The sequence below is a fragment of the Nannobrachium achirus genome (genome assembly GCF_963921795.1).
Source record: "Nannobrachium achirus genome assembly, chromosome: 21".
NCBI classification, from domain to species: Eukaryota; Metazoa; Chordata; class Actinopteri; order Myctophiformes; family Myctophidae; genus Nannobrachium; species Nannobrachium achirus.
The window spans coordinates 40,542,634-40,559,681 of NC_137828.1; the positions used below are offsets into that span (position 1 = coordinate 40,542,634).

General features: G+C 42.2%; 1 protein-coding gene across 1 annotated transcript; it reads left to right on the top strand.

Annotated features, from left to right (window-relative positions):
- Nucleotides 1-4,428: 4,428 nt before the first annotated feature.
- Nucleotides 4,429-16,805, top strand: hacd1 (3-hydroxyacyl-CoA dehydratase 1; the record flags this gene model as incomplete). The annotated part of the gene is made up of 7 exons (XM_080751527.1): nucleotides 4,429-4,547; nucleotides 6,359-6,476; nucleotides 7,698-7,716; nucleotides 8,413-8,501; nucleotides 8,710-8,831; nucleotides 15,866-16,044; nucleotides 16,723-16,805. 7 exons carry the CDS (start codon nucleotides 4,429-4,431, stop codon nucleotides 16,803-16,805), a joined length of 729 nt encoding a protein of 242 aa, XP_080607653.1.
- Nucleotides 16,806-17,048: the final 243 nt, after the last annotated feature.

Genomic DNA, 17,048 nt, shown 5'->3' on the forward strand with positions numbered 1-17,048 from the left:
ATACGGAACGCATCTTTTAATTGTCCAATACGGAACGATTCCGTATTATACGGAACGGGTGGCAACCCTAGTTAAAGTGGAAGTGAAGCCTCCTCCTCCTCACTTCTGTTTCCGTCCCACATGGCGCACATTTATCATTATATAAATAAAAATCATATAAGCATATTTAGCTTGCTGCTTATCAGAAATGACATTTTAAAGTATATTTTCATGAACGGAAATGCCAGCTTCCATTACTCGCCGTTCAGGAGCTGTAGTTCCAGACTCTATATAGCATTTGGAGATTGTGGAATAGTTGTCTGGCTACGCAAGACTAATCATGCTGTAATATGGTGAACTATTGCTCTGGTCTGGTTCGTGGTATTGCCAGACTGATCACATACTGGGATCACTCACACGTTCCTCTAACAATAGAACGTGTGAGTGAACCCATGAGAGCAATGCTAGTCAATTACTGCATCCCTGCTACATTATACAGTATCATCGGATAGTAGCTGCTGGATACAACATGCTTGAAATTATTTTCAGCGTGTAAACAACAAATATTGTAAAAAATAAAATAGAAATACATACTAAACACTGGCTGTGGGTGTGTCTGTGAACTATAACTATATGATTAATATAAGGATAGAAAAATAATCTGAACTTTCTTTTCAATGCCAATTAAGACCATATGTTACAATACATTTTTTTAGATGACTTTGGATAGGTCAATATTACAGAGGCTCAATATTACATTGTTTTAATGTGGCTCAGCATAGACCAGCTCAAAACAAAAAACATCTAAAAAGGTTTTGTACTAGGGACCCCCAGATGAGGACCCCACTTCGAGAACCAATGGCCTACAGCATGCGTTCTTTGACACACTACAAAGACAGAGAAGTGTATAAATGTGTGTAAAAGTCCCCAGTGGTTAACACATACGTTATGTACTCTAAATCTGTACAAGTAGGCTGTGAGAGGGAGGAAGTGGAAAGAACACATTTGATCTTCTACACAATTACATAACTTATTTTGAAATGTATCCATACATTGTCAGGTGACAATTACTTCACAAGATCTTTAAAAGAGTATTCTTAAACATGAATCCTCTTCCACAGTACTTGGCACCCTCCTGAACAACAAAAGGATTAAAGTGCCAGACTGCAGGAGACACTCCATTAAACTTTACACACAGTTATAAAAAAAAAAAAAAGATTTAACATCGTCAGGATGGAAGAAGTAGGCTACTCACATTTATTCAATTACCTATTTCTATACGTAGAAATAGTCTGTTACAAGTACAAGATAATTGTCTTTTTCGAACTCTCCTGCACTTGAATGCAGCATTTTATTTTGAAATAATTGCTCACTCTGTGTAGAAATCCATGGCGTACGCTGCATCTCCGAGGTAAATTATGCTGTGTCGTGCACCGAAAATAGCAGAGCTACAAGCTTGTGGAGCTATTTTCGGAACAGGCTTGTAGATCGGCTATTTTCAGAACAAAATATAACAAGGCATGCCCTTAAATCGAAAAATGTCAGACCCTTCCCCTCTAACATTTTCTGCACGTCCCTGCACACCGCTGCACACGCAGTCACGCATGCACTGATGCACATGCACAATCGTGCATATGCATGCATGCACATGCACATGCATTCACACACACTCACACACAAACTTGATCAGGTAACTGGATCTGGATATATTTGGTGCTGTATTTAGTTTACACACATTTCTACTGGGCACCATGAGAGAGGAGCTAAGTTTAGATTCTGCAATGAGGCACTTTCTCAGGCACTGCTTCTATTGCTGAGGGTAGAGCTCTGGCCAAAATAGTGAACAGACAACAGTCTGTATGTGACTTGAACAGTGGGTTGGCCTGAGCACCCAATCGTTGCACTGGGTAGTTGCAGAAACCTGTGACAAGGCATAAAAACACGATTTAGCTTTAACAACTTTAACAAACTTTTTTTTCCTTTTATTTACTTTAGTTTATACAAAGATTTGTCTTTTTTTTGGCTATAACATGACATGCCCAAAACAAGGATGCCAGCGTTAAAACATCAGCAGACACACAGGTTCTGCTTATTATCAGCAAGCATCAATCAATGCTTTGTGAAATGTGCACTGAAATAAAAGCAGTTGATTAAACCCGATCCCAGCCACTCAAAAGCCTATCAAAGGACTGTGTTGTATTTTCAACAACAAAATGTATTGTGACAAAGTATAAATTCAATTTACAAAGGTCTGTCCCTCTGAGTCTGCACTGCACCACCTAATAAGTTCTATATTTATACATTTAATTTATTAATTGTTTCATTTAAATTTAATATGGCCCTTTTCCGGGTGGTTATGTTTGTTTGTATCATGCTTGTAATGCATATTGGATTGCATTGTTTAGTGTTTTTTTTTCTTTTCTTTTTTTTACTCATGTTGATATTCCACAATATATTATATACTGTAGTATGTATGTTATAATAATACATTTACGCATATAATATAATTCCATATTATGCAGTTTCTTCTGAAATCTAAAGGAAGATCGCAGTGGAAAGTGATACTTTTGGATCCTAATTGTGACCATGCATACATGGCCATAAGAAGACCATTAGACAAGCCGATCTACAAGCACACAACGCCTCGCACCGAGGCGTTGTGTGCTTGTAGATCTGCTGTTTTCAATACCTTTGTGCGACGGCCTTGTATAATGAAGCATGGCTTTACCTTGCGAAAAAACGTACAAATTTGAAACTTGGAGATACAAGGTTTCTGCCCGACAGTGACAATGTGATACGTTGTTGGGGTAGGGCTATGAGGGCTATTATTACACCTGGGCAAAACTGAAACCGGAATTAACCCCTGCAAAGTCAAGACTTCACAGTCAAAGTGGGTGTCATCACAAGGAAAGAAGAACATGGAGGACAATCAAGTCAACCAGAGAAGAAGTTTCTATCCAGGATCTCCTCTGTGGCCACATAGAACACACTGAGGACACTAGCTGGAGCCCTCATCCAATGTATTTCAGCTATGCATGCACCTCATGGTACATTAGCACCACAACGACATTAAAAACAAAGCTTCGGACCTCTCAAAACAAACTGTCCAAGTTACTACTTAGAACTCACCTAATCCCTGCTCATTATGCCAGGGTGGGGTGGCTCAGGGCTTGTCCTCTAGACAGAGCAATTTGGAATGGGCCCATGGTCTTCAAGATACTCAGAAACAGGGATACCCATGTACCTGTCAGAGACTACTTCAATAACGTGAAAGACACACATGGGCACAACACCAGAGAGAGCTCCACTGATCTCATTGCTACTAGTGTTGATTGTATGTCTTTAAATGTCTTGATGAATTGAATACACTCCTGTGTAGTCACAATGGAAACAAGCCCCTATAGCTTTTTGTGTGGGTTAGGGTTGTGTTATCCTTTTAACAATCATTGTATAATCGTACCTCTGTACTGCTAAAGTATTCTATCAATCAATCAAAAGTCCAGAATCACAATGAACGGATATACATTCTTGTTTGTGTAGGCAGAGGGCAGTGTCTTCCTGAGATGGACAGGCTCAACTACGGCATGAAAGATTTGTTTAATGGCAAGTTTCCTCTTTAAGTGGTCTTAACTTAAGTTAGTTGAAATGCTGACTTGCTGACAACTCCAGCTGTCTGTCCTATTCCTGCATGCGTAAAACAAGTTGTCTATTTCTATTGAATGATTATAAATAAATAGCTTACTACTTACATCAAGTTGGTGTAGAAATAGCCCATTTCATGAGCTTGTAGATCTAGATATTTTTGTAAATTTAAAACACCATAACCCTTAAAAGGGGAGGGGGGTATCTAGGTTAATGTATGTCTCCCTGCTCTTCTATTGAGACATTTAGAACATGTCAAAGGTCATGTCTGCACCTACTGTAGTAAGCCTGTGACATCATATAATTTTACAGAAGCAAATATTGTACTTTTACGCTACTATACTTATTTCAAAACTTTAGTTACTAGTTACTTTCATGCAGAATTTAATTATTAGTGCAAAAGCTTCAGACTTCAGACCTTTTATACATTTTTTCAAAACGTGTGAAATGGGACCTTCTGCACAATTTTGATTCCGATAATGTTGAACTTTTCTCAAGTAAATGTTTTATACAGAGCTTGTAATAGACTATTTCTACTTTTTTTTTTAAAGAGTAGGCTACTTCTTCCATCACTGGCAGTATTAGGCTTGGATTCTAAGCAGCATGCAGGGCCTTTCCCCCTCTCATTCTCCAAAGCAGCAGGGCCACAGCACTTGTTGCAGCACTTACTCCCGCGAGAGGGGGCCCGTTACCGTTAGATCCATGGCTGCATGGATCATGACCCCTGCTGCTCTCTCACAGGCCAGCTGTCAGCTGCTGCCACAGCGCACCGCCTTTTGACTTCCCCACTCTGGCCCGGGCAGCACCATGGCGTCTGGCGAGGAGGACGGCACGGTGGACGACAAGGACCACAACAACAAGAGGCGAACTAAAAGTGCCGTCGCCATCGCATGGCTGACGTTCTACAACATCACCATGACGGCCGGGTAATGTGGATTATTGTACCCCGCTATGGCTGATTAATAAGTAGAGCTACTTAGCCACTCCCTGAAAGCCGCTCTCCGTCTCCGCATGGAGCGTGTTTCTGTTTATAGGTCCGTGTCTAGTGGCAGTTGGGACGTTTCCACTCTGCGGCTCAATTTAGAGGCATGTCTCAGTCAGACGCGGCCGGTTGCACGTGCAGCAGGACTCGTGGGGAGGAAATGTCAGAGGCCTATATATATATATATATTGACATGAAAGTGTGTCTGTTATTCGGTGAGATTGCTAAAAGATCCAGCCTTTGGGAAAGTAACGGCCGGTGGCGGATCCAGCCTTTCCAAATAGGGTCGATTGTATGTATGGTGTCAGCGTCATGGCCACGCTGCTCAGACAGTTGCAGTGATAAGTATAGACGGTGGGCTGACACTGGAGAATGGAGATCAGCTCTGCTCTGACTGAGAGACATGGGGGAGTGAAACGCTCAGTTGGCACATTTTAATGTACGCTACAAAACGTGCGCACGTTTACGCAGTTGTTGACGATTATTCATTATTGCTGTGCCAATGCGAATAATAAGGTGGTAAAACGATGACAAATTAGAATTAACACAAGTTGTCTGAGTATGTCTGCTCGTGAGTCGTGATGATCAATTCGCTTCCTAAATTGAAAAGTGGGCTGCCTCACTGTGAAGACATCATTGGCACATTGGGTCAGTTATGCGTAAATGCATGCTCATTCTTGGCACACATAGGCCTACACCACCAGTCCAGGGCTCATCACTTAGGTTTTTAGGTGTTTTCTGTTTCCATTCCACTGACTTTCTTTGTGTGGTTCTCGTCAAATTGCAGCAGCAGAACGTTTCACACTTCACTACGTAAACATTCTAAATGGGTCCAACTTTGTTTCCTGTTGCAGGGTTACACTCATAGGTTACACTGGTTACACTAGATTAGAACAGGAAATAAACTTGGACCCAAGCTGTTCCCTAGCAACTCAATTCCACTGACTGACAGGTCTGCACTCAGCAGTCTGCCTCCTCAAGAGTCCTCTTACAATAATGTTAACAAATAGCCTACGTAAAAAAATATTAGGGACAATATTAATGTCCATTTGTTGTGATAATCTCAACTGTTATTTCTGGCCATTTCTAAACTGTTGCAATATTTTTTGTATGAATTTTGACACCTGCTTTGGCAATGTAAACTTATGTTTTCTTATGCCAATAAAGCTTATTTGAATTGAATGCCATAAATGGTATAGATCATATCCTTTCAGATTCAAAGTTGAAGTTGTAAATTGCTTTTCATTTGTAGGATTTTCTGATTACTAATACTTGGGTAGATGTTTGTTAAATCAGGGGTATCTGATCTATATTGGTGACAACATTTTATTCTACTCTGATATGACCTGCAAATCGTTATTCAGCACATTCAGAAAAAACAGATGTTTAGCTCACTTATGCCTAAGTGCACCCAGTGCATTCCTGAGATTAGGAATAAGGTTAGGTTTTGGCATGGTTTTACTGAGGTTACATTTAGAAATAAGGTTAGGTGTAGTTTTATGAGGTTATGTTTAGGAATACCTGTTGGCGACTGTTATGAGGTCGCCGGATTTGACCCTGGGCGAGCGTGTTTTGGGGTTAGCGTTCTTGTATTTGTGGCAGCCACTCTTTATCAATGCTATGCTGTGTTAAGGGCAAATGTTTTGCAAATTAGGCTATTCTTTACAGATTGCAAAGTTCAAACCATCTTCTACACTTGATTGTTCACATCAAACATTATTGTTCAGTAATCTAATATGACCTGTTCCTCCCCAGGTGGCTGGTCCTGGCTATGGGAATGATGCGCTTCTACATGCAAAAAGGCACACACAGGGGTCTGTACAAAAGTATAGCAAGGACACTCAGGTTTTTCCAGACCTTTGCATTAGTTGAGGTAAGACATACTGTACATACAGTAGATTCTTTTTACAGCTCCTCAAAATCAAAGAGCAACAAAGTCAACTTATGGCTTATGTGGTGAACCGTTATAGTGTTTGACATGCTGTCTTAATAGAAAGTGTCTGTGATGGTCTAGCTCCTTTCAGAACCACTCACTCCGCGGCTATGCCACTCCGAGATGTGGTTCCTGCTCACAGCATGCCCAAATGAGGTTTCTCCGGGGGGTAGTTCACCAGGTTATCAACCGCTCTTACCGGATTACCCCCGCCGCTAAAAAAGTAGAGATGCAAGAGACGGGTATAGGACCATTTCTTTTTGGATACAACGCTTGGTGACGGTAAGAGCGGTTGATAACCTGGTGAACCCCCCCCGGAGAAACCTCATTTGGGCATGCTGTGAGCAGGAACCACATCTCGGAGCGGCATCGCCGCGGAGCGAGTGGTTGCGAAAGGAGCTAGTGATGGTCATGGCTCATTGGTAATAAGTAATCTATGAATATGTATTGGCATCAGTGTGGTCGTTTAAATGCTGCTATAGATAGCATATACCATAACTGAGTTATTTGTTATTAAGAGTAGAGAGTTAAAATGTTCAATTTAGGCATTTAGCAGATGCTCTTTTCGTGCGACATCGGAAGAATAGGTATGATCTCTAGTCAGTAAACAACAAAAGTCACATGACATAAGTACAGTGCAGCGACAACAATATACAGTACTAGAGTGCCTCAAAGAAACTAGGATACCAAATAAACAATTAACCTAGCATCTAACTTTAAACATTTTAGTAACATTCTTAACATTTGTGGTCAAGAAAAAACAAATCTAATGGCTTGATTCCACAATAAAGGGTAACGCAGAACCTGAAACTTCCAGAACCCATGAAGTTCTGTGAGTTTCCATTATAACCAAAACCACTCTGTACGTCATATGCACAACTAATAAAAAAGCTCCTGTGCTATGTTTATTTGTTTTGTATAGATAGCTATATGATATCACCACTTTTAACAGCCTGCTCAGGGACTACAGGTGAAAATGAGCTCATTTACATGGATGTGAAAACTGAAATGTTGATTAATGTGCACTGTCCCTGAGAAACTATGTCTGCATACTAGTAAACTAGCATCTATCTATCAAAGGTGACAAGAAGGGATACAAGGACAGAGTGAGTGATATACTGTTGGTAGTATTACTAATTCTTACCTAATCTTCTCTTACAGGTGGGACATTGTGCATTCGGTATGTAATGTTCTGAATATATTCTAATACGTTACATCTGTAAGACATTGTGAGCTTGTGACCACAATGCTGTCAAAATAAACACTGAGTAGCTTCATACCTCATAATATGAACCTACTCAGTGTTCTTTGCATTTATTTTATTCCGTTTAGTTTTAGTCATATTTGAATCATCACAATGTTTAACTTTCAATCTAATTTTAGTTGACTAAATATCATATTTTAGTCAACAGTTGATAAGTCAACTAAAATATATTTCTGCAGGCCTTGATGTAATTCCCGATTTATAGATTCTTGGCTACCAAAAATAGCTGATCTACAAACTCACTCAATGTGAGCTCGTAGATCCGCTATTTTTGGAGCATGAGGCGACACCCACACGCAACCAAGCATAAAATGACTTGTCTAATATAGGTTCTACTGGATCTTCTCCACTAATTCCTCCCTAATGTTTTTGCCTATCTTTTATTTGTTGACAAAACAAAGTTTGTTATCGTAGCTTAGTTTTTATTTAGTTTTCCTCAGTGAATGAAGAGAGTCGACAAACATTTTGTCATAATTTTAATCAACAAAATGAACAATGAACTTACCGTGTCAGAACCAAACCTACAGCTAGTCTCCTGCAGTGCAAATTACATTTATTATTCCCTTTTATTAGTTTCTTAATTATTTTCTTAATTTTTGTAACTTTATCCAGGACTTGTGAGGACTTCTGTGATTGTAACCGGAGTTCAAGTGTGCTCACGAATTTTCATGGTTTGGTTCGTCACCAACGCCATCAGACAGGTAACTACCAAAGTGATCAGCAGTACTGTAGGTCTACTCCCACCAGCCACACCAATGTTTGATTCTTTCCTACCCTAATTTATGCTTGCACCAGCCACACCAATATTGTATTCTTTCCTACCCTAATTTATGCTTGCACCAGCCACAACAAAGTTTGTATTTCCTACCTTTTTATTGCTTGCCGTTCTTCCTTGACATTGTCATAAAGATTCAGAACGAAGAAAGCGTAATCCTCTTCCTGGTGGTGTGGACGGTGACAGAGATTACCCGATATTCCTACTACACATTCAACCTGCTCCATCACCTGCCGTACTTCATCAAATGGGCCAGGTGGAGATGATGCCGTTGCATGACGTCTGTGCTGAACACAATATAATCTCTGCGTGTGTTAACACATCTGCCATGCTTCTTTCGACTGACGGTATATATTATAATATACTGTATATCGTTGCTGTCGGGCAGAAACCTCTTATCTCCAGATTGTAACCTTTTGTGTTCTTTTTGTGTTTTTTTGTAAATCAATGCCCACATACAGCGTCTCGCAAAAGCATCAAAAGTAGCAGATCCGCAGACTCTACCACATTTTGAGCTTGTAGATCTGCTACTTTTGAATTTGAATCTTGAAAAGTAACAGTTTTGGACATATGAGGTTTCCACCCGACAGAGACAATATACACATCACATGCTCTAATCATATTCAAAGTGTGAATATGGTCAATAGCCTAAACTGGCTTTACACCAGGAAGTATTACAGCTGAGTATGTTCGAGTGATTGGCCAGACTGACAGACAGCGTGAGAAGTAGCATGAGTGTGTTTAGCGATATCACGTCTCCAGTGTGTGAACTAACATTGTGCTGTGATAATATAGTGAGTATATGAGATAAGGCAATCAGAAATAAGGTGAAGTTTAAACCACTCCGCAGCTGGATCAAGTGCTTTAGAGAACTGCTTTACTGTACCTTCATGCTGATTGCCATGTCTTATGTAGCCTACCGGTATAAACTCAAGTGGATACTGTATCGCCACACATCAAACATATCATTTTCCAAATGTCTGTCTGTCTGTCTGAGTGAGTGTCTGTCTGTCTGTCTGTCTGTCTGTCTGTCTGTCTGTCTGTCTGTCACAGCGTTTCTCCTCAGTGGCTGGAGAAATTGTGTGTGTGTGTGTGTGTGTGTGTGTGTGTGTGTGTGTGTGTGTGTGTGTGTGTGTGTGTGTGTGTGTGTGTGCAGGCGGGTGGGCGGGCGGGCTGGGGGGGGGGTGTTGTCTGGCCCTGTTACAGATGTTGTCCAAAAATCATGCAGATCGGTACACAGTATCTCTATAGCCATTTCGGAGCTCATATCTTTGAACGGGTAAGGGCTAGTACTGTAAATTCTGGATTAGAAGAGCAGTTGTAAAATGTCCTAACAGGAGCTCTCTTTGGCTTCCCACAGACAGACAGGCACTAAGTTGAGTGAGAGTTGTGTGGGGGAGGCGGGGGGCAGAGACAGCGCAATGCATTCCGGATGGAAGTCTAGTGGTTTGAAGTCTAGTGAGAGTCCTGTGGTTGCACAGAGCACCATCCAACAAGCACACAACACGCACTAGACTTCAAACCACTAGACTTCCATCCGGAATGCATTGTGCTGTCTCTGCCCCCCGCCTCCCCCACACAACTCTCACACAACTTAGTGCGTTCCAGTGTGAGTGCAGGCTCGGAGTGTGTGTGTGTGTGTGTGGGGGGGGAGAGCCACTGTTGTATATTATAATTGACATTCAGATGGGGATTGAATTAACTCTTATCTCCAGTATTTTGCCCGGATTCATTAACATTTGCATGCAGCTTTTCGATTCCATTTGTATATTGGCCCCTTAACTTCCAGAATACCAGTAAGACTCCCTAACCGTCAGGTCGGCAACCTCATGGTGGCGCTAGAAGAGGGGCATGTGAGAAATCAGGGGCGGAGGTTGTGGTTTGCCAGCCAAGGAGTGTGTGTGCAAAGTTTGGCATAGATAGGGACAACGGTGCCGGAGATAAGAGTAGGGCCAAAAGTGTGACATGACGTGACAGACAGACGGAGGGACTGACGGAGGGACTGACTGACAGACAACCGGTGGAGGTTTTCACCTGGCGGTTGCTACTATCTACAACGTTTTAGCGCTGTTCTAGCGGGGTTACAACATTCATTAGGGAAAACACAAAAGCATATCTAAAAATGTACCCAAAACCTCACTTTAAATTAATCTTTTATCACCACAATAACCATCAAATCTCTCAGCTGTTGCCCCTGTGTGACATAATGTTGGCCTACTGTATTGAGGAGCACCTACTGTATGACATGGCATTCTGGCCGAGCATATCTCTCTGTCACAGTAGATGAGGTGAAATTAGAGTAGTGTTACGGAACGTCCGCTTTACGCGGACAGCAATCCAAAACACAGGCTTGGCATCTCACAGACACAGAGATGATCACGTGACATACCGTATATACAGTAGCACTTTCCTGGGTTCTCGAAGCTTATAGGTTACTGTTTCTGCCGTTGTTCTCCGTTGCTCTGTAGAAAGTTTTCTGTTTTACTGGTGAAATGTACTTGCTGTGCCAATTTGGATCGATTGATTTATTAGTCGGAAATGTTAACAGCACGTGGCAGAGTAAGACATTAAAGCTAAAAGGATAACACGAAACAGTCCTGGGGACTTTCTTTCTTTGTGGAAACATGTATTCAATTCATCAACATAGCATATGATACAAGGGCTGCAGGAGCGTTAATCTGAGTTCCCAGAAGTTCTTTTTGTATTCGCCACTAGGGGGGAAAATCCAGTATGTCAGAGCTTCTCAGATTCTGAGCTGGGCCAGCTTCCGGCCCAGATTATTATTTTACTAACTTGTAGCTGCACTACATTTTTATTTCTTCCTAGATCAGTGGTTCTCAAACTGGTCCATTTGGTTCCATTTGTACACTCTCAGAGTTACCTGCAAGGGTCCATTTGTATCCTCCTCAAGGAACCCAGATGGACCCTGGACCCTACTTTGAGAGCCACTGTCCTAGATTCTGTATCGGATCGGTACTCTGTATTGACCGATAAGCAAGTTATGGGTATTGCAATCGGGAAGGAAAAAATGGTATCGGTACAAACAAAAAATTTGCCTCTTACTCTTGGTGCACTGCACAGTGCACACAGTGCACTTCTTATACTCCCCCCACCCTTCCACCTGGCATTCTCAGGGGTTCCTTAAACACGTGGATGAGGCTACAGGCCCCCAGAGAGAGGGGGCTCATGTTCAGCTGCTACTCTTTTTAAGACCCAACCGTTTTGGTCATGGAATGTTTCGCCCGACATTTCTCCCACATCCGCTGAGACGCACCCACTGACTGAGGCTGCTCTTTGCATTCTTAGAGTAAACACTGGATTCTCGTAGCCCCTGAGTCACCACGACATTGTAGAAGAATCATGCTGTCATGAGGGAGGAGGAGTTGTTGTTGACATGCTCCAGTCCTCTACTGTGTCTGGCAATGTTCAGTGGTCAGTGGTGCTCTGGCAGAATTGACAAACAAACTATGTTGTCACACTACACTACTAGTATACAAGGAGATTCATTTAGAAAAAGTCCTTAAAGGACCACGTCACCCATTTTCAATATATCTTCATATACTGTAATTGGTCCTCACTAAAGACTCCACACAAAAGTTTCGAATGCAACCGAGGAAGTTTGGTGACTCTGGAGAGATAGATGACCTCTAGGAAAGACTGGCATGGGTGTATTAGGTTAGCAACCTCATGCACACCACTCGCAAGAGGGCACCAACTCAAGCTATAAACATTAATACCCCCAGAGTCTCCCGGGAGGAGGGGAGGGGGAGTATGTGAGACTCCACAATACAGACATAACGGTAACGGTCAGGAATTAATCACAGATAACAAGGTGGCTCACCCAAACAACATCAACTGGGGAGGCATTGGAAGTTAAGTGCCACTGCGAAAAGACGTGCAGGAACACAGAAGAACAAAATACATCAAGCCAGGACCACAGCTGTAGCAGCTGAAGGAGAGCTCCAGGCAGGAATAACCCTCTCTATGCACCTGTGCCACCTCAATACCTGGGTGGGAGTAGGGACCCACCCATTGCCTCCCCAGAGGCATCAACTCTTCCTGGCCAAGGCTACATTCACCAAACATGAATGAAGGAGCATCTTTAGATGTAATTAGAATCATGCTCATAATAATGGTACCGTTTTTGTACTCACTCTGTCTCAGAGGAGGGCCGTGGACAGTTCAGAAACTCTCTTACCAGTGACATCATCAGTTGGCACTGGCAGGTTTAGTCATTTCAAACAAATCTAAATTTTATTTTTGGGTGGTGCTATGGGGCTTTTAAGCTGTGACATAATTTTGTAGGCAGAGGAGAACTCTGCCCCCAGAGCATTTTCTGTCCCTCGCTATTTCAACAGATCCGAGACAAAAATAACGACTAAAGTATAATTCTAACACTTTCCTTTCAACAACAAAGAGAAGAAAAATGTGTAAATAGTAAAAATAGTAAAAAGATTCACGGAAACTGGGGGCAGAAATTCTCCTCTGCCTACAAAATGATGTCATACTTAACAGCCCCATAGCTCGAACACCTGGCTTTGTCCGGTCAAAATCTGAAGGGAAAAATGTGTTAAAAAATCACACCCGTGTGAACTGAGCGGTGGTCGTGGAGGCTGCGCAACAGCAAAACAAATATATATATATTGTGTGTGTGTGTGTGTGTGTGTGTGTGGGTGGGTGGGTGTCTGGCCTGGCCTGAACAACAGCGCCCCTCCCTTAACATGTGTGGTCACAAAAGGTACTACATACAGGCTACATACACCATACAGACACGCATACAGACAGACAGACAGACAGACAGACCCACACACACGGCCACGTATAGGAGCGTTGTGACCACCGCTCAAAAATGTTGCTTAAGTAAACTCAAGGGTTCAAGGGTCCCATTGGCCAAGATTCGCAGGAAGTGCTGTAATTGGCTAGCGGGACACTTGATTAAATTAACTCATAAATACAGTAGCACCGCTCACTTCACAATAGGTGTGATTTGTTATTAATGCGAGAACTAATGGACTATTATAGCATACTAACTTTCCAGGAAGAGAAAGCCTGCAGTTTCTACCACTTTTTCGAGTCACGTGTTCAAATACTGGATTGTGATTGGCTTAAAACAGTAGTAAATGAGGCCACAATAGCCGGAATGTGTGAAATGCCCGGATGTACATGCAAATGAGGCACATTTCCGAGATCAATACGCGATGAACGCATCCGGGGACTTCAGGAGGGAGTCGGAACCTATGGTCGGAACACCTTTCCCCCCACCAACAAATGACGGTCGCAGCTGTCCTATGTTTACTAACGTGCGTACTATCGTCGCCGATTTATTTGGATCCAATGCAATCCGCCAACTTTAAAGCCCCTTTTCTCTGAACCTATGCCTTTCTGGAAGCGAACAGCCTCTATTTACGGCCGGAACGGTGCTTTTAACTGACGTTAGCTTAGCTGTAAGCTAGGCGACCGAGTATTTCCCGGTGAATCTGTGCGCAAAGGTGGGGGCTTGGGAGTGTGGGGGTCTGGGGGACACGCACCACCACTGACTATTGCTGATGATGGAGAGGTTCTATAGCTTAGCCTTTATGTATTGAAAATGAGAGGCACTCTTGCCGATTTAGTAAGAGACTCGTCTCCAATTGCAAGATATTTAAAAGTTATTTGGGGCCATGATGATGATGATATCCTTTTCTTCCCACAACTAGACTAAGGATTTTATATTGTCTGTGTTATTGTTTACAACCACTGAACCACAATTATTCACGTGTGGCAAGATTCACTCGTTTTTAGTAGGCTATATAGTGTAGGCTTAGAAGAAGCCTTTTCATAAGTTAATTTAATGATTTCCATTTAATGATTTCATTTATCCTCATCTAATGCACCGTATGCACGCTGTTTAAAGGCCGTGTAGGCTTTTCAGAAGTTAATTGAATGTTTTCCATTTGCGCTAATGCACGCAACTGTTTTCGCCAGGTTTTAAGGTCTTATTTTAGTTGTTTCTCATAAGCTCGCAACCCTCCTTGCCCATCGGCCCCCACCTTTGCGCACAGATTCACCAGGAAATACTCGGTCGCGTAAGCTAGACATCTGTCTCAGCATGGAGTTGGCGCCATCTGGTGGTGAGTAGAAGATGTTGTTTGTGGCACTATTTGTTGTTATGGCGGAAGTTTTATAGGCAATAATGATTGTAACTTAAGATCCTTGCAAGTTACAACTATGTGTTTTCTTTCATGTATACAGGAAAAAGTGGTAGAAAAGCTATTTACCACTCGGGGTCGGACATTATGCTCTCATAATGTCCTGAGTGCGGGTGTTATCGGACTCGGCTGGCGCCTCGTCCGATCACACCCGCACTGCGGACATTATGAGAGCATAATGTCCTCTCACTCGGGGTAAATTGCTTACTTCTATTAGTGTTGGATTCCCCATCGATGATGTCACTGTCACTCTGTCTGTGCGTGAAGAAAATAACAGGTTCACATAAAGTGCTTTTGGAACTGGCGCTATACAAATGAATGCTATTTAACTTCCTATGCATGCAAGTGTTTTGACCACCCACATATCTGGATGGGTACATGCATGTCTTTGTGTGCATACTGTACACATACTGTACACTAACCATTGCGGCAGTAAAGTCACGTCCATAAAATGGTTTTCTGTGAACAGTGGGGACCTCATGTTTTGTCTTTGTGATACAGTATGTTGTTTTGTGTTATATGGTTATGTGTTGTTGTTTTTGTTGTTTTCGAACAGACAAATATCCCTTCGGGGACAATAAACATAATTTAGTCAGGAACACTCACGTCAAAGTAGATTTAACCATTTATTGCAACAAATGGAATTGACTACAGTTAAACTTGGCATTTAAGGGCTCCGGGTTCGGAGATGTATGCCTGCTAAGCTAAATCAGGGAACTTTAACCAAAACCCCCTTAGGGATACAATAGTACAATAGCAATACATTGACATATTAGCTTGAATTAGCAGACATAAAATATTTGAGCCTATGCCAGACTCATCAAAGGTGGAGGCTGGGGTGGAGGAGGCAGCTAAGCAGTAGCGGATCTGAGGCTTCAGATCCAAGACAAGCAGAGCCATAGTGAATGCAAGCCGTATTTAAAGGAGCCCCCCTTACTGGGCGTGAGCTCTGATTGGATTATGACAGTTTGTTGTAATGATCAGCAGATCTGTGAATGAGGAAAGGATCCGACTTATCAGGGTTATCACATGTCCTACATAAACTAACACTATGCCTAATTTATTAGCTTTTTAAGATCTCTCCATCTCACTTTTCTTCAAGATACAACTTCTTCATCCTCCTGTACCCCCTTGGAGTGGTCGGAGAACTGTTCACCATTTACGCTGCTTTGCCGGTTGTGCGCCGATCTGGAATGTATTCTATGAGGCTCCCCAACAAGTATAACGTCTCATTTGACTACTACTACTGCCTCATCATCGTCATGCTGTCCTACATCCCACGTAAGGAGCAATTTTACTTAATATTTTTAATCAATGTCTGCACATGTGGCCGCTCTGTTTTTACCCATCACTTGTCCATGAATTAAATATAGAGGGCTTCCAACGAAAAAAAGACCGTAAAGGGTCTTATTTGGGATGTTCCTTTTAGGCAGGGTGTTCAACTGTACTTGTACTGTAGCCTACTACATTTCAATTGTATTGACTATACTTGTACTGTTCTCCATTTTTGTCTAATAAAATAATCAATCAAACAAAAAAAACTTTACTGAGCACTTGAATTATCATGTAAAAACAATGAGATAAAACTACCTGTGGGCCACGTTGCTCGAGAACAACGGTTCGCAAGGCTTCTTACATTAGCCGTTTTTTTGTTTGTTAGTTTATTATTTTGGCAAAATGAAGGCAAACACGCATGATGAAGGTAAAACATCTTCACTCGTTTAAAGCTCCCAAAACGTACTTTATTAAGGTGCAACGTTTCAACCTCATAGGTTTTCATCAGTCAAATTTTAATCATTTTTGCCTGATGAAGACCTATAAGGTCAAAACGACCTATATAACCTATAAAGTGTGCGTATGCTTTACCTTCTCCTTGATGTCCAGCACCTAGTTATAATGTAGGTACAAGATGTGCACACGATCTCCTGTAAATAATCTGTGTCTGTTTTCTCTCCCCAGTGTTTCCTCAGCTGTACTTCCACATGCTTCGCCAGAGGAGACGGATGCTTCTTGGAGAGGTGATAGTGGAGAAGGACGACTAGCCCGCACCTCTCTGGTCAACTGGCTGTTATTTGGGACAGGCCAGCCTCCGTACCCCTCCTTACCCCCGACACTCACCACCTTTTGGCACCGCTTCCCCCAGTTCATCCATTCATCCATCAGTGTCAGGAGAGCCAGACTGTCTGGCTGACAACCTACCTGACAATTCCACTGTCTGCAGAAAGCCATCCTACAGATGTGGACATTTACCATAAAATAACCAGCATCAAAAAGGAATAAGCACG